The sequence below is a fragment of the Taudactylus pleione genome, unplaced genomic scaffold, assembly GCF_031769625.1.
Source record: "Taudactylus pleione unplaced genomic scaffold, aTauple2 ptg000226l, whole genome shotgun sequence".
Classification (NCBI taxonomy): Eukaryota; Metazoa; Chordata; class Amphibia; order Anura; family Myobatrachidae; genus Taudactylus; species Taudactylus pleione.
The window spans coordinates 183,870-205,814 of NW_028284628.1; the positions used below are offsets into that span (position 1 = coordinate 183,870).

Consider the following 21,945-nt stretch of genomic DNA (forward strand, 5'->3'; position numbering starts at 1 on the left):
TAAAACAGCAGCGTCATTGACCACGTCACTGGGTTATTTTATAGCCAGAACTGCTCGCAATATTGTGGTAGCAAAAACCAACCCCAAGAATAGCGAGCAGTTCATACGCTGATCGATGTACTCGATTAATCTAATAAATAGCGGACAAGACGCAGGATGCGAGCGGCCAGGGAGCTTATTTTTCCAAAAAGCGACCGCAAGTTTTCTTCGCTCGTTCAGACCTAGAGGCGTGAACAGACCGCAAAGAGCGAACGGTTCACTTGAACCCCTATTTTCTGGACGAGAGAGAGCTAATTGCATCCGGCTCTGAATCAGGCCCACTGTCTTTTGATCCATCCGGTTCCTCAGTTTACTCAAAAATAAGCCTAAAAACAAGCCCAATTCTACTTCTCAGCAAAATTGCCAACAATGGGTCTGGCCAGCACGAAACATCTTGAGGACAAGACCTGAACTGGGCCCCAGCCCATGATGGCGAGACCGTGTTGTGGTCCGGAGTGCTGGGAGTCTGCAGAGAATCTCCAGACAGGTAATGGTACCTGGGATAAGGATTTGTGGGGCTCTAATGATGGTAAATAACTAACTAACTCAGAGAGCTGGAAAGGTCACACCTGGATCCCTCTTGCTGCAGAATTTATGTGTTGATTCCAAGTTTTTTTTTTACCATGTCTGACCGAACATGGTGACTAGGAATCACTGATCTTGGATATATTCACAGACTGTACCCTAACATAGTCCTCTGACTTTGCTGCTGTGTGTACTAACCAGATGTGGGATTAGATTATGCTTGAGATCTGCATATTTGGCAGAAGAGTTGCACCACTAATTACACCTAGCAATACAATAAAACACACACATACTACAGGACTACAGCCCAAACGAGGAATGTCTGGGGCGTCCCTTACATTAGCCGCGGGGCGAGGGTTAGGTTCAGAGAGTGTAGAAGGCTTAGGTTAGGGTTAGGTACCTCTAGGGGGGAGGGTTAGGTTTAGGGAGTGTGGAAGGCTTATGTTAGGGTTAGGTACATCTAGGGGGGAGGGTTAAGTGTAGGGAGTGTAGAAGGATTAGGTTAGGGTTAATCACCCCTAGGGTTAGGGGGGAGGGGAGGGTTAGGGTACTTACCAGCCAGTGTCAGGATCTCCTCCTGTCTAGAATTGAACCGGCAAGTAAACAGCTGCCGGTATTACATACTGAATCCTTCCAGTGTCCCACAATGGACTTTGAGAGAATGATTTATCATAAATACAAAAATATAATTTTTTATCTAAAATCTCTCACATAATATCAGTCAGTAAAAGAACAGCTCCACCATAGCGGTGTAAGCAATAAAAGCTCCATGTTATTGCAGCTGTCTAAAAAGAATTCTTCTTACAAGAGAAAAAACGCCCTTTATTATGCAATCATTGCCTTTACCTCATTAAATAATCTCAACCAATAAAAATAGAGAGGAATTTGATAAGCAGAGAATAACTGAACTTCCACTGGACATAAGAATAATGTCTTACTATGGAGGATGCAGTATCCAAAGTGCCGTACATCTGGCTCACTGTATATGTCCTTCTTATCATAGTCCTTGTACACACAGGTGACTGCCACACCAATATTACATATAACCACACAAAAGCAGAGGTAATGAGAGAGCCTCCCGAAGTGTTGGCTTCCACCCTCCTGAAGAAGTACTGCTGTACAAAAGAGAAGAGTCACATTAGTTACCTTCATTATGCTGCCCAACTGATTACTAACATCTTTCCTACCACTATCAATGCACAACTGGCTATTTAAGGGTTAAATGACCCTTGAAACACCATAGCTAATTAATCAAAATATGTAAAAAATGGTGCATGTGCCCACTTTCCCAGCCTATGTCATGCCCAAATCCTTGTTGGGCTAGGAAAAATACAAGTAGGTCATATGTATTTTGACCCCCTCTCTTATTTGCAAGTGTCATTTTTAAATCCCAAGGCTATTTAACCCTTGCAGCACTATAGCTACTTATTCAAATCAACACAATTTGTATCTGGGCCCAAAACCTTGATGGGCAAGGCAAAATACAAGGGGGTCATATCTAAGTGACCCCCCAATCTGTTGGTTAAAAGTTGCATATTGTATTTAACCCTTGCAACACTACAGCTACCGTACTTATTCAAAATGGTATAATTTGGTGCCAGTGCCCACTTTACCAGCCTATAGGAACAACAGGATGACAAATCTTCAGCTCCGCTCTTCAACCGGCAAGAACATCAACTATATATGTGGAAACCTCAAATGGCACACCAACAGCTCCAGCAGCCACATATATATAGATTTGTTAAACACTAGTATATATGATAAAGGGTAAATATTACATCAGCGCTCGTTTTCTTCCACCACAGGGATTGTTTTTCCTTTGGTCTCCGTTATTTCAAGAAAGAGAAAACAAGTTGTGTAGTATTCAATATGCATAAATCAGATTTCCTGCCCAAAATCTTGTTGGGCAAGGAAAATTGCAAGAGGGCATTTTGTAAGTGACCACCCTGAATGGGTTCACAGTGTCAAATTTGTGGCCCAAGGCTATTTAACACTTGCAGAACTTCAGCTACCTTTTCAAAATGTTATAATTTGTTGCCTATGCCCACTTTGCCAGCCTATATATATATATATATATGCCCAAATTTTTGTTGGGCCAGGCAAAATACAATTGGGTCATATGTAAGTGACCCCCAGCTGTAATTGACTTATCTCTAAATATTGGAAATGTCTCATTTCTTGCTCCAGGCCATTTAACCCTTGCAACACTACAGTTACTTATTCAAACTAAAATATGGTGCTTATGCCCACTTTGCCAGCCTATTTTATGCCCAAAACCTTGGTGGGCCTGGCAAAATACAAGTGGGTCAAATGTAGGTGACCCAGTGGCATAACTTCATCCCATATTAAAATGTACGACCCCCCAGCACCTATGCCAGCCCAAGCTGTTTCCCCCCTATGCAGTTCCCCCAGTAGTGGTCCCACTGTGTAGTGCCCTCTGTAGAGGTCCCCCTATGCAGTGGCGCATATGTAGTGCCCCCCAGTAATGGTCCCCTTTTGCAGTACCTCCAGTAGTGGTCCCCCTTTGCAGTGCCCCAGTAGTAAGGGCCCCTGTAGTGCTCCCAGTAGTAATCCCCCTGTAGTCAACTCCCTGTAGTGCCCCCAGTAATGCCCCCTGTATTAAGCCCCCAGTAATGCCTCCTGTAGTAAGCCCCCGTAATGCCCCCTGTAGTAAGCCCCCAGCAGGGGCGTATCTACCCATTGGCCAGGATGGCACTCGCCAGGGGCGCCGACCAAAGGGGGGGCGCCACCCGGCAGTGCCACCAGTAGCCAAGGGGTGGACAAGTCCCTCGGCCCCACAAGTGTAGGGCAGACCGCAGTGATAGCGGTCTGCCCTACACAGTGTACAAACACACAGCCGCCAGCGGCGGCTGTGTGTTTGTAATAGCAGCCAGCTAATGAGAGTCTGCCTGACTCTCATTAGCTGCTGCATTGTCCGCAGAGGGAGCCGGCTGGAGCTCGCTAATGAGCTCCGTCTTCCGGCTCCCTCTGCAGGCATGTGATGGGCGAGACGTCATGACGTATGATGTCTCTCCCATGCAGGAGAAGAGCAGGCGGGACTAAGCGGACAGCGGCGGTCGCGTCAGGAATGAGGATCAGGTAAGTTTTTTTTATTCTCTCTTTGTGTGTGTGTGTGTGGGGGGGCACTGAAATAGGGGGTGACCGCTTTGTATAGGGGTGGCCACTACTGGGGGCACTCTATAGGGGAGGCCACTACTGGGGGCACTCTATAGGGGTGGCCACTACTGGGGGCACTTTATGGGGGGTGCCTGCTACTGGCGGCTCTGTATATGGGTGGCCACTACTGGGGACAATTTAGGGTGGTGGCCACTACTGGGGGCACTGTATAGGGGTGGCCACTACTGGGGGTAATTTAGGGGGGTTGCACTGTATAGGGGGGCACTGTATAGGGGGGCTACTAATGGGTGCAATGCAGCATAGGGGGATTGCTACTGGAGGGTTACTACTGGGGGCTCTGCATAGGGGGGCGCCAGTCCATTACATTGCCAGGGGCGCTTGGATCCCTAGATACACCCCTGACCCCCAGTAATACCCCCTGTATCAAGCCCCCTGTAGAAAGCCCCCAGTAATGCCCCCTGTAGTAAGCCCCCATAATGCCCCCTGTAGTAAGCCCCTGTAATGCCCCCTGTAGTGCTCCCAGTAAAAGCCCAGATTCAAATGACTCCATTGTCTCCTGGAGTTCCGCCACTGAAGTGACCTATCCTATATAGGTTGAAAAGGTCAAATTTGTGGCCCAAGGCTGTTTAACACTTGCAGCACTTCAGCTACTTTTCAATATGGTATAATTTTGTGCCTATTCCCACTTTGCCAGCCTAATTAATGCCCAAATCCTTGTTCAGCCAAGCATGATACAATTGGGTCATATGTAAGTGACCCCACTGCAGTTGGTTGGAATTGTCAAATTTGTGGCCCATGGCTATTTAATCCTTGCAACACTACAGCTTCAAATTCAAAATTTGATCATTTGGTGCCTGTGCCAACTTTGCCAGCCTATTTCATGCCCAAAATACTTGTTGGGCCAGAAAAAATACAAGTGGGTCATATGTAAGTGACACCCTGCTGTTGGTTGGAATTGTCAAATTTGTTGCCCAAGGCTATTTAACACTTGCAACACTACAGCTATTTATTTAATTCAATACAATTTGCACCTTTGCCAGCCTACTGTATTTCATGCCCAACACCTTGTTGGGCCTAGTATAATGCAATTGGGTCATATGTAAGTGATCCCCATCTGTAGGCTGCAAAGGTCAAATTTGTTGCCCAAGGCTAATTAACCCTTGCAGCACGACAGCTACTCATTCAACATTGTATAATTTGGTGCCTGTGCCCAATTTGCCAGCCTATTTCATGTTCAAAACATTTTTGAGCCATGCACTATACAAGTGGATCATATGTAAGTGACACCCCGCTGTTGGTTGATAGGTTGATAGGCTATTTAACACTTGCAACACTACAGCTACTTATTTAAAATGGTATCATTTTTCAATGTGCCTGCTTTGAATCATATGTAGGTGACCATTCTCTGTTGTTTGGTAGTGTCAAAATAGTGGCTTAAGTCTATTTAACCCTTGCAACACTACAGCTACTTATTCAAAATGGTATAATTTGGTGCCTGTGCCCACTTTACCAGCCTTTTGGAGCTACCGGATACAGACAAATCTTCAGCTCCGCTCTTCATTCCTGCAAGAACATCAACTATATATGTGGAAACCTCAAACGGCACACCAATAGATCCAGCAGTCACATATATAAATTTGTGAAACACTAGTATATATGATAAAGGGTAAATATTACATTAGCGCTCGTTTTCTTCCACCACAGGGAAAATACAAGTGGGTCATGTCTATGTGACTCCCCTCTGTAGGTTATAAGGGTCAAATTTGTGGTCCAAGGCTTTTTAACCCTTGCAACACTACAGCTACTTTTTCAAAATGGTATAATGTGGTGCCTATACCTACTTTGTCAGCCTATGATTTGTCTATATTACTTTTGTTTCTTATTAAATATTTTTATGTTTATAAATTACTCTGTGTTTACTAATGTCCCAACATTATAGCGGAGTATTTCATTGTTCTATTTTGTCAAGTTAGTTTGCCAATCACATCTTCCATTTGCTGCATTTATACTTGATCCTCCTGTTTGTCTAGTGCTGGGTATATATTCTTTCAGCCTATTTTATGGCCAAACCCTTGTTGGGCCAGGCAAATTACAGTTAAAACAATTGAAATACACAAATTTCAATATAAATTGTTCTGAATAATAAGCTGGAGCACTAATAAGAAGTGAATACGAGGCTGGAGCACTAATAAGAAGTGAATAAGAGGCTGGAGCACTAATAAGAAGCTAACTTCAGCCATGTCTGCACCAGTATGGATTATTAATGTATGATATTCTCTCCCACATATTACTAATTATATTTTAGCTGTAACTGTTTGATGTTATATACGGTTGCTGTACAGTACCTTTAGTACTGTATATGATTTGTATATCCACCGAGAGTCCCATTATTATAAACCACATTACTGTCCAGATGTAGAGATCTTTTTTCCTTCATGTACTTTCAGATTCCTGAGGTTAAATTGATACATTGGAATAAATTGTATCCACTTATGTTTCAATAGAATAGGTACAATGTTATAATACGATTTGCGGATTCCCAAAAGTATCATATTGTTTCCAATGCATACAGCAGTTCCGATTATACACATTTCTAAAGCTACTCACAATTTGATAACTGAGACCTAACATATAAAGGTACCCTTGATACTTTCATATAGAGTATAGTGTGATATTCCGTACATTAGCAAGTGTAGCTAGTAAGGCACATATATTATTGTTTCCACGCAATACTATCCCCACCCATGGCAGCTATTCAGTACATTATATGTAATTACATTGTCTCTTTGGACCCGGGTCCTGTACTGTGAGGGAGTAATATTCCCGCCGTAAGTGGTCACCGTGACTGAAGCTTTCTTATTGGGACCCGCTTCATTCTCCCGCGAGTGCATGTGGCTGCCTCTGATTTGCTGGATATTCAGCTATTAATCGACTGTTGTAATGTATTTGCAGCCGCTGCACCCAGTTTTCATCTGTCCTTCTCCCCGAGTTCCCCACATGTACAGTGGGTACAAGGAGCTACAATATCTCTGCTGTTACCGGAATTAGCGGTTCTGGAACTCAAAGCGGAATGGGTTACCGGAATTAGCGGTTCTGGAACTCAAAGCGGAATGGCGGCACCCAGCGTCTCACGCCCATTACCATTATTGTGCTGCTGCCGGAACATGTGGGCTATAAGCAACAGCAGGATCGCGGGTATTGGCCGTAGACAAACCGTGCTCACCGCTTCCATCCCATCAGCAGGACGCCTACCGCCGCTACATATGTGACTCATTTCATTCCGAATCCGGCCTGTTACATAGAATAAAGGAGGAAATAAGTGGTACCCCCAAACTTACAGCCCACTATACTTAGTGGCTTAACAGGTTCGTTATTAGAAATTGGTTATTGTACAGTGATTTCCTCCAGAATAAACACAAATTAGGTAAGAAAATTTTATCTTTATTCTTCAGGCTCGTTCCAGCAACTTTTTCCTTTGATGAACCAATTCACATCAAACAACTTGTACCAAGTATTACAAATATAATTTAGAATAAATGACTTACAAAACTCTATAAATAACCTTTTTGAATCAGCTTTTCCTACATACTGTATCATAAAATAATAATTCTCGAGTGAAGATTTGGTAAACATATATAAGCATTAAGCATTACAACTGTATCTTAATAATTTTTCTTTAAACTATATACTGCAGTATAAAATAACCAGCCACCCCTAAATGTCACTTTAGATGTAACTAGGTTATAACCTTGGTGGTGCACAACTCTCTCTCTTTGCAGTGACTCCTGGATAACTGGCTGGCTGCGGGTTACATTAGGTGCTGATCTTGGGCGTAATAGCTAGTTCTCAAACTACAGAGTCTGTCTAGCTTGTCTCTTAAACTCCTTTAAATCTTTCGCTGTTCTCCTTAAAGTACAGTCCGCAGCTCTTATTGTTATAACTATATGCGGCAGCGATGGGCTTTTCTTACTCCTTGTCCCACAGTCTATACTGAGTGGAGAGCTGCTCAGTCTGTCCATACATTTGGGGAGATAGCACCTGAACTAACAGTTGGCGACTGGACAGTGTCTGTCTTTATGCTTAGTACTACAGCTCCCTCCTCTGCTATCTGCGCTGCTAGTGTTGGACTCGCTGCCTTTGTGGTGTAATATGCTGGTGATTTGGTTGGCCTAAGGTATGTATTGTGTTACCTCAGGTGCTTCAGTACTCACTATGCTGGGCTCACTGCTTCTTTAGCTCTCAGCTGTCCTCCTTTATGTGCTGGTGGACTGAAGTAACTAGAGGCAGTTTTCTCTGGTGTCTGTAGCTGGCTCTCCAAGGGCTTCTCAGCCTGTCTCTGGTGTCAGTCACTGAGTACAGCTTTGATGGTGGGAGGAGAATCTCCCCTCAGTCTGCGCCACCTCTACTGTTGTGACACAGGGCTTTATTTTGACCATAAGGTTAGCAACACAACTGCTCCATCCTCAGGTACCTCAGCATACTCTCCGACCAACTGCTGCTCGCTCCCAACTGTCACTTTCCTACCACCTGACACTGGTCATGTGACCTGCTCCTGAGCTGCTGCTGAAACTGCTTTGAATTGTCTGTCTGTGTAATAATAACAGACATGCGCTGTAATGCGATGCACGGTGGCAGGTGTAATATCTTGCATAGTGGGGTATTACACAAGGAGCTACAATATCTCTGCTGTTACCGGAATTAGCGGTTCTGGGACTCAAAGCGGAATGGCGGCACCCAGCGTCTCACGCCCATTACCATTATTGTGCTGCTGCCGGAACATGTGGGCTATAAGCAACAACAGGATCGCGGGTATTGGCCGTAGACAAACCGTGCTCACCGCTTCCATCCCATCAGCAGGGCGCCTACCGCCGCTACATATGTGACTCATTTCATTCCCAATCCGGCCTGTTACATAGAATAAAGGAGGAAATAGAAATTATTGGCGGGATTTTTGAAAACTGAAAATAATCTGCCTCAACCAATCAGGATTAAGCGCGTGTTTAAAATATCAAACCAGGATTGTCTGTTACCCTCCGAGAGATCCGCCGCTATCAGACATCCACCGAGCTGCTGATCCGCCAGCGTCTGGTGAGAGAGATCGCCCAAGATTTCAAGACCGACCTGCGCTTCCAGAGCTCTGCCGTCATGGCCCTACAAGAGGCCAGCGAGGCTTATCTGGTCGGGCTCTTCGAGGACACAAATCTGTGCTCTATCCACGCCAAGAGGGTGACCATAATGCCCAAAGACATCCAGCTGACCCGCAGGATCCGAGGGCCTAGATAATACTCGGCACTCCTATACACGCAGCACAAAGGCTCTTTTCAGAGCCACAGCTGAAGCATAAACTACTTATTTATTTTTGAGCAACAGGATAATGACAAATCTTCATCCGGCAAGAACATCAACTATATATGTGGAAACCTCAAACGGCACACCAACAGATCCAGCAGTCACATATATCAATTTTGGAAACCCTATTATATATGATAAACGGTAAATATTACATTAGCGCTCGTTTTCTTCCACCACAGGGATTGTTTTTCCTTTGGTCTCCGTTATTTCAAGAAAGAGAAAACAAGTTGTGTAGTATTCAATGTGCATAAATAAACACCATGTGGACCTCACAAATTATAAGTGCTTGTCTTTAAAGTGTCACATTTGTGACGTCAGCAACACCCCAATGGTATTGCCCTTACTTGATTTTTAATTTGCAGTAAATCCCATCACTTTATTTTCACTGATTACACCAAAATTCCACCTTGTTAGATAAAATCCTTCCCACTTTAATGGAAGAAACGAAACATGGAAAACAATGCAATTCAGTTTATAATCGCAATTCTAGTCACATATCTGAACGTGCATATACAATTTGATATATTCTTATAGTAAATATAATCCCCAGTCAGTTTGCCAGAAAGAAGAGCAATTGCAAATTCTTGTATGGCCATAAGAAGTGATAGCAGTAGAAGTTTTTAAAGGAATTTAAAGCTTGTAAATGTGCGTAGACTAAAGTGGAACCAACCCTTTCACAGCTGCTGTTCCTGATCTGGATGGAATGTTGGGGATGTTCTAATACAAAGCGCTGCTTACCAGCCAGATAACGCTATTGTAAAAACCTAAACAAAAAATAGCCGTGTTCTCAGCTCTCCTGGGAAGATGTGGGTGGCTCTGAAAAGAGCCTTTGTGGTGTTACAGGGACATGGGTTCTGTGGTGGAAGTTACCAGCATCACATTACTTGCTCTTGGCTGACTTGTGACTCTCCGTTTTCTTGGGCAGCAGCACGGCCTGGATGTTGGGCAGGACTCCCCCCTGGGCGATGGTCACTCCACCCAGCAATTTATTCAGTTCCTCATCATTGCGCACGGCGAGCTGGAGGTGGCGGGGGATGATGCGGGTCTTCTTGTTGTCGCGGGCAGCGTTACCTGCAAGCTCTAGAATCTCAGCCGTCAAGTACTCTAGTACAGCGGCCAAATACACTGGGGCTCCGGCACCAACACGCTCCGCATAATTTCCCTTCCTCAGGAGGCGGTGAACGCGGCCAACAGGAAACTGGCCCGAGATGAACGAGTCTTGGCCTTAGCCCGGGTCTTGCCACCTTGTTTACCTCTTCCAGACATGCTCGATATAACAGATAAATAACTACCTCACAGAGAGCGCCCTCCTCCTTATATAGATTTTCTGCGGGATCCCCTGTTTGCTCTGTGATTGGTCCAATGACACAGTAACCAATGCAGCTCAAGTTCTTGTACTAGCCAATGAAAGCTGTGGTATGGATGCCCAATAGTGAAGCCAACCGAGGTAAAGCTTAATTTGCATAGCCTGCGTATAAATAGAGATGATCTTGGTTTGATCAGAATGACTTTCTGCAGAGGGAGTCGTTGTCTGTTTTGATAATGCCTGACCCAGCCAAGACTGCGTCGGCCCCCAAGAAAGGCTCCAAGAAAGCGGTGACTAAGACACAGAAGAAAGATGGGAAGAAACGTAGGAAGACCAGGAAGGAGAGTTACGCCATTTACGTCTACAAGGTGCTGAAGCAGGTGCATCCTGATACCGGCATCTCCTCCAAGGCTATGGGTATCATGAACTCCTTTGTGAATGATATCTTTGAGCGCATTGCAGGGGAAGCTTCCCGCCTGGCTCATTACAACAAGCGCTCCACCATCACTTCCCGGGAGATCCAGACCGCTGTACGCCTGCTGTTGCCTGGAGAGCTGGCCAAGCACGCCGTGTCCGAGGGCACCAAGGCCGTCACCAAGTACACCAGCGCCAAGTGATCTCTTCCGTCCCACATGTGAACACAAAGGCTCTTTTAAGAGCCACCCACCTTCTCTCTAATCAGGCTGTAACTATTACCTTTAACGGAACTGATTTAAAGAAACCTAGGCTGTATTTCACTCCTGTCTTACCTAATTTTTCTCTTTGTTTTATTTTCTGGAATTGTACCTTGTTCCCAATACACACAGGTTCTACCGGTCATTGTGAGCTTTTTCCACTACTTACTAGAGCCGGACCTCTACCAGGTTCCTATCTGTGTTGCCATTTAATTAAATCCAAGTCTAACCTTGCAATAAGTGGATATTGTATCCAAAACGAGGACCTTGCATTAAATACGTCCTAAGATGTTCTGTACGTCATTAAAAAGATGGTCTTATCAATTTCAACTTCACGTGGAGTATTACACCTGTCAAAAATGTCAGTACACTTATTAATTAGCAGTAATTTATAAGTGGTATCTGTAACCCGGAAAGGCCTCTAGGTTCTGGATGATGATGCCCTTAAATATATTACACACTATTTTTTTTTTTTTCTAAATGCTTTACACTCTGGCGTTATAATAATTTCTCAATCGCGATGTCTGCAGCTGAATACTTTGACAACCAGGATCCACACACTACTATCTGTAATGACCATCTGCTTATAGTAGTAGAGATGGATGGGTTGCCATGAAAAGGACATGAGTATGTGCAGTGTGGGGTCCCCTTGTTTTTGGGTAAACATGTAAAATGAGCCTCTGGTTTTTATCTGTAAAAGACTCTATTCCCACAGTTTGAGGTGTTGTGCACATGATTTAGTTCAAATTATTGAAATTGAAGTGATTCTTTATTGTTCAATTTCAATATATTCTTTAACATTAATACACGCAATAATCCAATTGACTGTGAGAAACCTAAGGAAAGTACCATCAGCATTCTTCACAGAAAGAGGGGTTTCTAAGAGGGTTTCACCTTTATCCCTCCTGTCATTAGTGGTTACTGGTTTGCTCATCAGTCTTGTGAAGCTGGCATTAACCCTTGCACAAAATGTTATTTTCTTTGGGCGGCATGTTTATATTTATTATGTTAAGTAGATTATTATTTTTGCTTGTTCCATTTATCTCATATACAGTGTATGCATTTGACTCCATTTATTTTATAGCATTGAGCATTTATAGCATTGAGATAAATGTGTGTGGGGAAATAGAGTAACGCAACTGTCAATAAAACCCCATACAATTTTATTGATAGGTGTCATAAATATAAAATATATTACATGCGGCCCTCGACAGTTTACTAAAGTGTGATTACCTTCCATCCCCCAATAATAATTGTCCACCCAAGCTTAATGCCCTCCAGTGATGGCAGCACATGCACATGGGGACCTATTGGGAAGCCAGTGTCCCCTAAATATACCACCTCTCAGTATTTACTTAGTAATCACCAATTACTATCTGCACCAGTATCTCACTAATAACTACGTAATTGCATGTTCAGAAATCATGAGAGTAGAAACAGAACAAGCAAAATGTAAATAAAATAACTGAATGTGCAGAAGGAAAATACAAATCTGGAATGAATATAGAGCAATAAAAGTGACTGTTTTATATACTGTACCTTTAGTATAGCTTGTGTTTTATTTCAACTGAGTACAGTATAGTGTGAGCCCCTATATACTATACAGATGTAGCCCTGTATTTCTTCATGTAGTTTCTCTGAGGTTTAGGTTGTGGTCTAAGATAAAGATTGTATCCACTAATGTTTCATAGAATAGAAACAATTGTAAAATAATATTTACTGTTTCCCTTTAGTATCATATTTTGTTTCCAATGCATGCAGACCTACTGATTATACTCAGATCTCATATTACTCACAATATGACAACTGATGCCTTCCATATAAATGTATTGTTAATGATTTTTTCAATCAAATGGTTTTTATTGTGAATTTTGCACCATTTGCTGATATATTGATCTATGCTGTTTTACTGTGATTATATACTTGAAGTGTAGCTTGAAGGAATAATTTTGTCTAAACACAAAACTTTCCCGCCCATGGCAGCTATTCAGCGAGGTGATTACTGTCTGTCTTTAGACCCGACACGAGTCCTATAGTGTAGTGATGCAATATCACCGTCCGTATGTAGGGGGTCGCTCATTGATTCTTCTCGCTGGTATTCAAAAATAATAATATCCGGTTAAATTACATCGACTGAACTTTGAATTAAACAATAAAAAAAAAACAACAACTATTTATTGTAACTCGTGTCATTCCCACACTGGCCTGTTATATTATATACTTTACATACCTAATAATGGAGGAAACGAAAAATCTTGGCGGGCCTTTTGAAAGTTACAACGACTTTACCTCAGCCAATCAGAATGATGGGCGTCTTTAATTCATCAAATCACAACGCAGCACTGTGGATAAATAGCGTTGTTTCCGACTATTCTTTCTTCATTCTTCTTTCTACATTACTAGTGTATAGAACGATGGCCAGGACCAAGCAGACTGCCCGTAAATCTACTGGAGGAAAAGCTCCCCGCAAGCAGCTGGCAACCAAGGCAGCCCGGAAGAGCGCCCCAGCTACTGGCGGCGTGAAGAAGCCTCACCGCTACCGACCAGGAACTGTTGCCCTCAGAGAGATCCGGCGCTACCAAAAATCCACCGAGCTGCTGATCCGCAAACTGCCCTTCCAGCGTTTGGTGAGAGAGATCGCCCAGGACTTTAAGACCGACCTGCGTTTCCAGAGCTCTGCCGTCATGGCCCTGCAAGAGGCCAGTGAGGCTTATCTGGTCGGGCTCTTCGAGGACACCAACCTGTGTGCCATTCACGCCAAGAGGGTGACCATCATGCCCAAAGACATCCAGCTGGCCCGCAGGATCCGAGGGGAGAGGGCATAGACTATACTCAGCACTCCTATACACGCAGCACAAAGGCTCTTTTCAGAGCCACCAAATCTTTCTAAACGAGCTGAAGCATCAACTATATATATATATATATAGCCTCAACTCTGCTTCCCCCCTAGGTGGAGTCCACATGACCAGTCTCCTTCGTTGGCCTCATATCGCGTATTCTGTAGTACCCCGCACCTTCCCGCTGCATTGGTCAAAGGCAGAAGTCTCCTATCTAGCATGCACTAATTGTTAAAGGGCCATAATTGTACACCCAGGGACAGGGTGGGTGGCTCTGAAAAGAGCCTTTGTGTTATGGTGGGAACAAAGATCTAGAAGTAACATCACTTGCTCTTAGGCAGTAGAACGGCCTCCCTGAGCGATGTTCACCCCACCGAGCAACGTGGTTAGCCGGAAGAGGCTGTGAATGATTAAGGGGGGGATTATGTCGTATAAAAACGAATTACTGTAATGTGTGCCTTGTCCAATTTGTGATACTTAAAGCTGTTAAATCATTAACATCCCGCCCCCACACCCCAAGATTGAGACATTGAATGGTGATGTGTAAGCCCAGGAGGCTTTACATGGTTAACCATTAAATACAGTACAAGCGAATCACAAAGGAGCCCCTAGAGAACACGCAGTGCGATTACAGCTCTGCTGAGAGAGGGTGGGTGGCTCTGAAAAGAGCCTTTGGTGTGATAAGGAAGAGGCTGCGGTTGTTTGTCCATTACTTCTTTGCCGCTGCTTTCTTGGGCTTAGCCGCCTTCTTGGCCGGACTCTTGGCAGCTTTGGGCTTAGCTGCCTTCTTGGCCGGACTCTTGGCAGCTTTGGGCTTAGCTGCCTTCTTGGCCGGACTCTTGGCCGCCTTTTTAGGCTTCACTGCTTTAGGCTTCTTTGGGCTTTTGGCAGCAGCCGCCTTTGATGGTCTCTTTACTTTCTTCGGGCTCTTAGCAGCACTCGGAACTTTCTTGGGCTTCTTCGGGGATTTGGCCACTTTCTTTGCCGCAGGCTTCTTGGGCTTCAGAGACTTCTGAGCGGCCTTCTTGCTTTCTACCGGTTTCTTACTGAGCTTGAAGGAGCCGGAAGCGCCTGTGCCTTTCACCTGGGTGAGGGTTCCTTTGGTCACAAGGCCTTTCACCCCCAGTTTGATGCGGCTGTTTTTCTTCTCCACATCGTAGCCTCCCGCAGCCAGAGCCTTCTTTAAGGCGGCAAAAGAAACCCCACTGCGCTCTTTAGAGGCGGCCACGACTTTCACGATCAGCTCGGAGACGCTGGGGCCAGAAGACTTGGGACTTTTCTTGGCTCCTCCCGCAGGTTTCTTCGTTTGTCTTTTCTTTTTGGCTGCGCCCTCTGATGGAGCAGGGACGGCGGCGGCTGGTGCAGTTTCTGCCATGTTAGCTTACAATTCAGCGAAACAAGTTGAAATAATAATGTGGCACGCACATCTGCCGAAGTCTTTTATATACAGTGCCGGCTATGCTGTGATTGGCTGCTCACCGTGGTGCGTTCTGTGTTCCCATTGGCGGAATATGTATCTAAATGAAAGGGACAATCAGCTCTCAGCGTGTGTTTACCTAGCGCAGAAAAAGAGTATTTTATACGGCTTTAGAAGGGCAGCGAGCTGGCTCTTTGCTCCACACTCCTACTCTAAGACCCTAATTTTACCCTTTATGGCAATTGCTCGCTTAGGCGCGACGAGGTAAGATAGAAATAGTCACTGGCAGCTCATCCACACCAGTCTGCATGTGCCCTGCATGTTACAAATCTTTCCTTTCATGCGAGGCTAATATGTCCTATCGGATCATCTTGTCTCCTCCTGGCACTGGAGATAGTGAAGGGGCTCTGCGGCATAATCTGTATAGAGCCGGGTGGATTTTGAGACACATAAAGGCAACGTGTGGGCTTTTGTACACTCTGATGGATAACACAGACAGGTTGCCTCACAAGGTATTTGTACTCTTGTCTAGAAGCTCTAGTTACTATGACATAGTAAGGATACATAACAGACTTATACCTCTTTTCCACCAAAAACCCAGGTCAGGCCCATTAATACCCCTTTTACTCCAGAGCGAAAACCCGGGTTTTTGAAGGGTTAACCCGTGCAGCTCCCTGGTGTAAAAGGGGAGAGATTTGGATCGCCGGGATGAGGGACCCGGCAATCCAACCCAGGTTACTAGCAGGGTTTAACACGGGCGTAGCTCGTAAAACCCTGCTATTAGAACAGAACCCCCCCCCCGGGTCACGATGACCTGGAGTGTGCTGCTAGCCGGCCAATTGGTCCGGCTTCAGTGGCGCTTGGAGATGACGTCATCTCCAAGCGACCACTTTCACTCCGCAAAAGCCGGGTCTATGCAGACACGACTGCGGTGTGAGCGGCGCTGACTCGAGAATATCCCGAGTCGGTGCCGGCAAAATTCCGTGTCTGATCCGGATAGGAACTTTGTTCCAACTCCGGGTCAGACCCGGAATTTCGGTGGAAAAGGGGTATTACACTGCACCTTCGATCTTGGTTACTCCGAGGTCAGCCCTGTTCACACTGAACTCAGGTCTGCCCTGCTAAACCTGTGAGGTCATAAAAAGTGGGAGGTGAATGCTCCACAACCACCAATCAGCTCATTTTAGGCATGACCCTGGTCAGATAACCCGGGTTGCACCGTTTACACTGCACCAGTACCTGGGTCCAACCGTGGTAGTTACCTGGTTTGGATTGCTGGGTCACTTGACTTGGGTTTTTTTTCAGGGACCCCTTTACACTGAGCTGCGACCCAGGTAGACCCAGCAAAAACCCAGGGTTTTGCTCTGGTGTAAAAGGGGTATAAGCTACATATTAATCCTGCCTGGGATTCTGCTGGCAGCGTAGAATGTGTGTGTGACACTTCTAAATGTTCTTCTATTCATCCAAATCTCTTCTGTATATTTATCAAGATAAATGTGTCAGTAATATGGCTATGGCAAGCTAGCCCCATTACTTTGAAACTGTTACAGAACAAACCTCAGTCACCAGCTAAGAAGTGTGAGGTTAACCTGGGCTAGAAGCAAAGATCATGCTGGAATGCCAATAACAGTTTAAAAGGAACTCAGCAATAAATGTTAGGAAGAGCACACCACAGTGGCAGGACTGTGGTGCCAGACAATTATTACATAAAGCTGTTATTGACAGCCTGGCAGTTGCTTACTAGAAATAAGGGTAGCCTTCCCACATACACCACCCCCCTTCAAAGCTCATGGAGACCCCACCCTTTGGACAAAAACATGGACATTTAAATTCTACATAAAGAAAGTCCCCACGCAGCCTGTAATGTGTGCCTTGTCCAGTTTGTGATACAAAACCTATCTCAGTGAAGAGAGAGGAGTAAACAGATGGATGTGTTTGGAGGGCAGACAGACAGAAGGAGGGAGGCAAAGATAAATAAAAAAGGGGGGGTAACAGTACAGTGAGATGGGAGGAATAGAGGGTAGAATAAGGGAAACTGAAGGAATTGTGGAAAGAATAGATGGAGAAGAGGGGGAGACTATAAAAAAAGTACAAGAGAAATGAGGAAAAGGGAGAAACAGGTGAAAGAATGGGGAACAAGTAGTAATAGGGGAACAGTAATGTTAAAGATCACTTATAATATGGACACATATCTCATTAGATACATACACAGTCTCAGTTCAGTCTGTGTAGAGGATGAGTTCTTGTATACATTTTAATTCTAATAATTGCACTGGGAGAAGTCGTCCCAAAACTGATATTGTCCCTGTATTAGAAGTGTCACAAGGAGCAGGATGTGACGCACAGGAGGACTCCTCCCTCATATCTTAGAGGTTTCCTACTAGGTCCGCCCGCACTGTATAAGAGGAGGACTTTTCCGCAGCGCAAGAACATTTCTCTTCTTGTTTCGAGTAGAACCAGTGAAAAAGGAGCAGCATGTCTGGCAGAGGCAAAGGTGGAAAGGGGCTTGGAAAAGGAGGCGCAAAGCGGCACAGGAAGGTGCTTCGGGATAACATCCAGGGAATCACGAAACCCGCCATCCGTCGTCTGGCCCGGAGAGGGGGTGTGAAGCGCATATCTGGTCTCATTTATGAAGAGACGCGTGGGGTGCTGAAGGTCTTTCTGGAGAACGTTATCCGGGACGCCGTTACCTACACCGAACACGCCAAGAGGAAAACAGTCACCGCCATGGATGTGGTGTACGCTCTGAAACGTCAGGGACGCACTCTCTATGGCTTCGGGGGCTGAACACTGATGTACATCTAATACTAACACCCACACAAAGGCCCTTTTCAGGGCCGCCCATCTCTTCTAAGAGAGCGCTATAATTCACTGCTAGTATTTTGTCCTGGCAAACAGCAGACCTTTTACAAGGTGCTAATATATCACTTTTTTCCTCGTATTGAGCTGCGTGTTTGATGATTACATTTACAGCGTTACAGGTTATTATTTCATAGCGATGCCAATACCCATTATAAACTTGTTCTAGGTGTGGACATTCAAGCACAGTTTGGAACGTATCCCCATGTTAGAGAATTGAGTGAGGCCGTAATAAACGATGGCACAAATCTGTGTTTTGGGCTGACTAGTTGTAAGCTGACGGATACAACGTACACTTTTTAGAAGGGAAAAACAGAAAGGATTCTAATTTGTGTTGGCTGTAGGTAAAGCCCTATTCTCTTAAAAGCCATAACCCCTTTCTGCCTGGGAAGGATGAAATTGAAAACAATAGCACATTGCATACAATCACATCACCATTAAGATTCATATTAAGACGCGGGGAGCCCTTTCAAATAATTTTGTCAATCAAAATTGAGCATTACACTGGTTAAAGCAATAGATTATTGTCTTCTGTGGCTGTTGATTTTGGTAAAGACATGTTTGCAGGCTGCTGTAACTGAATGATCATGTAACATTGTAGCAATCCACAGAGTTTTATACAGTTACAATATGGTCCAGGCCTTAGCCTATATTGTAACAAATGTATCAAACCGCTAAACCACACTGGAATTACTACACACTGCTCATAGGAATAGAGTCAGTGTTTTGAAGGCAGATTTATAAATGAGTCCGTCAGTTCCTGCACCTGGTCGTTTTCTGTCGTCTAGAGACAATCAGAAGCCAAACTCACGGTGCTTCTGGTTTGGCAGAACACTGTAGGCTTTCTTATCCACACAGACACGATCCTGGAGCAGTGACTACTGCTGGAAAAATAAATGAGCCCGGGTGGGTGATGGGGCGCCCTGAGCTAGCTGCCGGTTGTAACTCCTTACACTGTTTCTATGTTGGGAACTTGGGACACATCATGCTCCGATAGGTCTTGCACTCCTCGTAATCTGAAGTAGACTGCTACAGTACTGTATCCCCCAGCTGGTGCCAACTGATGTAATGCGGGTCTTTTAATTTAATGGGGATCCTTATGTATCAGATTCAACATACAATCCCTTCAATTTAATATAGATTGAACACTTCTTAATACCTAGAGTAAGTGCAATTCGCATTCTTCCCAAAAAGAGGGCTTTCTAAGTGGGATGTACCTTTATCTCTTCTGCCTGATACCCAGTTTCTTATCACAGACACAAGCAGAAGTTAACAGTAGATGGAGGCTTGCACTCAGGCTGAGGTGTGTTTCTCAGCTTTGGAAAGTTATCGAACAATTATATATACACACACTGTATGCTAGGAAGTGGGATAACTGCACTTTTTAATGTGGTAGCAGATATCCTGGTTAAAGGTTAATAATGATTACGTGGGATCGAATAATATTTAATCACTTGTAGTAAGAGTAGATAACCTGTGGCACATTAGCTGCTGATGAATTACAAATCCCAGTCTGCCCTGCCATAGATGTAACATAACACCTGTTGGCAGGGCAGGCTGGGGATTACAGCAGCTGGAATATGAGAGGGAAACTTGTCTTTCTACAGTCAGTTCCTGATTCTGTAAAAGTGGGCTGGACGTCAGAAATGCGGGATTTTTGAAAAATGGAACAGTCTTTGAAACCAATCGGTGAAGAGGGCAAGCCTACTTCCTCCAATCAGCGTAAAGCACAAAGTAGAAATACGTTTGCTGAAAGCCGTCGTACAGTACACTTGTTTATTTAGTACGTTAAGCAATAAGCACTGTTTTTGAATAATGGCCAGGACCAAGCAGACCGCTCGCAAATCAACTGGTGGGAAAGCTCCCCGCAAGCAGCTGGCAACCAAAGCTGCCCGGAAGAGCGCCCCAGCTACCGGCGGCGTGAAGAAGCCTCACCGCTACCGACCCGGGACTGTTGCCCTCCGAGAGATCCGACGCTACCAAAAATCCACCGAGCTGCTGATCCGTAAGCTGCCCTTCCAGCGTCTGGTGAGAGAGATCGCCCAGGACTTTAAGACCGACCTGCGCTTCCAGAGCTCTGCCGTCATGGCCCTACAAGAGGCCAGTGAGGCTTATCTGGTCGGGCTCTTTGAGGACACCAATCTGTGCGCCATCCACGCTAAGAGGGTGACCATCATGCCCAAAGACATCCAGCTGGCCCGCAGGATCCGAGGGGAGAGGGCATAGACTATACTCAGCACTCCTATACACGCAGCACAAAGGCTCTTTTCAGAGCCACCAAATCTTTCTAAACGAGCTGAGGCATCTACTACATATGGCTAGAATTGGAAGAATACTGATAAAGCCTTCTAGGCTCCTAGGTGAAATCTACAAGACCAGTCTCCTTATTTAGTAGCTACGCAGCGCGTACTTTGTAGTACCCCGCACCCTCTTGCAATACGAGGGACCGTTTTTATCATTTAGTAATTGTTTCAATTGAAGTTAAAGGTTTTTATATATAGAGCAGAACGTTAGGCAGTTCACAAGGCTGCAAAGCTTGGGGAGAGATCAAGTGGATGGGGATAGAGTACCAACTAATCAGGTCCTGTCCTTTTACAGGCTGTTTGAAAAAAACGAGTTAGGAGCTAATTGGCTGGTACTTTATCTCTCTCCAAGCTTTGATAAAGCTCCCCCTGAAGCGCTTGAGAGCTATGGTAGCAAATCCCTCCCCCTCATGTGCTCTGCGTGGTTGATTTTCTTACACGTGAGTTCAGTACACTAAAGTATAAAACATACAATGGCGCTGACGCTTCTCCCGCTAAATCGGGCTCATATACTCGCACTTATGTCACAAGTAGCCGTTGCAATTCAAGTTAAAGGCTTTGCCGTATAGATCAGAATGTTTTTTTGTACACTTTACAGAGCCAGCCCCACGTTCTATAAAAAGCTATAGAAAAACTCCCTTTAGGGGTCTGCCGGTCACTGCACTATTACAAGTTCTCTAATGATCTAAAGCGCACAATGGCTCTCACGCTAAATCGGGCTCATTTACTCGCACTGGTGTATTTGAAGCCATGAATCAGCTCTTTAGGGACGGGGTGGGTGGCTCTGAAAAGAGCCTTTGTGTTATGGGGACATGTATCTAGCAGTAACTTTACTTGCTTTTAGCTGCCTTGTGGCTCTCGGTCTTCTTAGGCAACAGTACAGCCTGGATGTTAGGCAGGACGCCTCCCTGAGCGATGGTCACCCCACCGAGCAGCTTGTTTAGTTCCTCGTCATTGCGCACAGCCAACTGTAGGTGGCGGGGGATGATGCGGGTCTTCTTGTTGTCACGGGCGGCATTTCCGGCAAGCTCCAGAATTTCAGCAGTCAAATACTCGAGAACTGCGGCCATGTACACCGGGGCCCCGGCTCCAACACGCTCTGCATAGTTTCCCTTCCTCAGTAGACGGTGGACGCGACCTACCGGGAACTGGAGACCGGCCCGGGATGAACGAGTCTTAGCCTTTGCCCTGGTCTTGCCGCCTTGTTTCCCTCTTCCAGACATGCTCGATTTACACAAATATAATTCTCTTCACACTGAAAGAGCGAGGAAAAGAATCTATAACATGCTCCTTCTCCTTTTTTATATATACTATTACGGTTTCAATTACTTGCTCTTTGATTGGTCTGCTTACACGGCAACCAATGCAGCATAAGTTCATGCATTGACCAATCAGGAAATGTAGGGTGGGATTACAATGCCGTTCAACATCACATGATTCGTCTACCCAATAGTGCAGCCTGCAGAAGTGAAGACTCATTAGCATGGGTTGTCTA

The 21,945-nt window shown here is 45.0% G+C and overlaps 6 protein-coding genes and 1 pseudogene across 7 annotated transcripts; 4 read left to right on the forward strand and 3 right to left on the reverse strand.

Moving 5' to 3' along the window:
- Window positions 1–1,387: 1,387 nt before the first annotated feature.
- LOC148517112 (histone H2A type 1-like) lies at window positions 1,388–21,743 on the reverse strand. 2 transcript variants are annotated; one of them, XM_088479098.1, is made up of 2 exons: window positions 21,285–21,743; window positions 1,388–1,679 (listed from the first exon to the last, which is right to left on the reverse strand). In XM_088479098.1, the coding sequence occupies exons 1-2, from the start codon at window positions 21,671–21,673 to the stop codon at window positions 1,601–1,603; spliced, it is 468 nt and encodes a 155-aa protein (XP_088335224.1). In that variant the 5' UTR covers window positions 21,674–21,743; the 3' UTR covers window positions 1,388–1,600. The 2 variants fall into 2 exon arrangements, with proteins under 2 accessions (XP_088335224.1, XP_088335225.1); XM_088479099.1 differs by lacking the exon at window positions 1,388–1,679 and having other exon boundaries at window positions 21,216–21,743.
- LOC148517113 (histone H2A type 1-like) lies at window positions 9,863–10,320 on the reverse strand (annotated as a pseudogene).
- LOC148517114 (histone H2B 1.1-like) lies at window positions 10,578–11,607 on the forward strand. The gene has a single exon (XM_088479093.1). The coding sequence runs from the start codon at window positions 10,597–10,599 to the stop codon at window positions 10,975–10,977; it is 381 nt and encodes a 126-aa protein (XP_088335219.1). The 5' UTR covers window positions 10,578–10,596; the 3' UTR covers window positions 10,978–11,607.
- LOC148517115 (histone H3) lies at window positions 13,436–13,899 on the forward strand. Its single transcript, XM_088479096.1, has one exon. It carries the CDS (start codon window positions 13,449–13,451, stop codon window positions 13,857–13,859), a length of 411 nt encoding a protein of 136 aa, XP_088335222.1. The 5' UTR covers window positions 13,436–13,448; the 3' UTR covers window positions 13,860–13,899.
- On the reverse strand, window positions 14,524–15,266 carry LOC148517116 (histone H1-like). Its single transcript, XM_088479095.1, has one exon. It carries the CDS (start codon window positions 15,244–15,246, stop codon window positions 14,581–14,583), a length of 666 nt encoding a protein of 221 aa, XP_088335221.1. The 5' UTR covers window positions 15,247–15,266; the 3' UTR covers window positions 14,524–14,580.
- Window positions 17,710–18,130, forward strand: LOC148517117 (histone H4). The gene has a single exon (XM_088479097.1). It carries the CDS (start codon window positions 17,764–17,766, stop codon window positions 18,073–18,075), a length of 312 nt encoding a protein of 103 aa, XP_088335223.1. The 5' UTR covers window positions 17,710–17,763; the 3' UTR covers window positions 18,076–18,130.
- On the forward strand, window positions 19,932–20,405 carry LOC148517118 (histone H3). Its single transcript, XM_088479100.1, has one exon. The coding sequence runs from the start codon at window positions 19,963–19,965 to the stop codon at window positions 20,371–20,373; it is 411 nt and encodes a 136-aa protein (XP_088335226.1). The 5' UTR covers window positions 19,932–19,962; the 3' UTR covers window positions 20,374–20,405.
- Window positions 21,744–21,945: the final 202 nt, after the last annotated feature.

Coding starts and splice junctions, on each gene's coding strand:
- LOC148517117 (XM_088479097.1), top strand. CDS start 17,764: ATGTCTGGCAGAGGCAAAGGTGGAAAGGGGCTTGGAAAAGGAGGCGCA.
- LOC148517112 (XM_088479098.1), bottom strand. CDS start 21,673: ATGTCTGGAAGAGGGAAACAAGGCGGCAAGACCAGGGCAAAGGCTAAG. Junction 1,680..21,284: donor CACAAGGCAGCTAAAAGCAA/GTAAAGTTACTG, acceptor TCTTTTGTACAG/CAGTACTTCTTCAGGAGGGT.
- LOC148517114 (XM_088479093.1), top strand. CDS start 10,597: ATGCCTGACCCAGCCAAGACTGCGTCGGCCCCCAAGAAAGGCTCCAAG.
- LOC148517116 (XM_088479095.1), bottom strand. CDS start 15,246: ATGGCAGAAACTGCACCAGCCGCCGCCGTCCCTGCTCCATCAGAGGGC.
- LOC148517115 (XM_088479096.1), top strand. CDS start 13,449: ATGGCCAGGACCAAGCAGACTGCCCGTAAATCTACTGGAGGAAAAGCT.
- LOC148517118 (XM_088479100.1), top strand. CDS start 19,963: ATGGCCAGGACCAAGCAGACCGCTCGCAAATCAACTGGTGGGAAAGCT.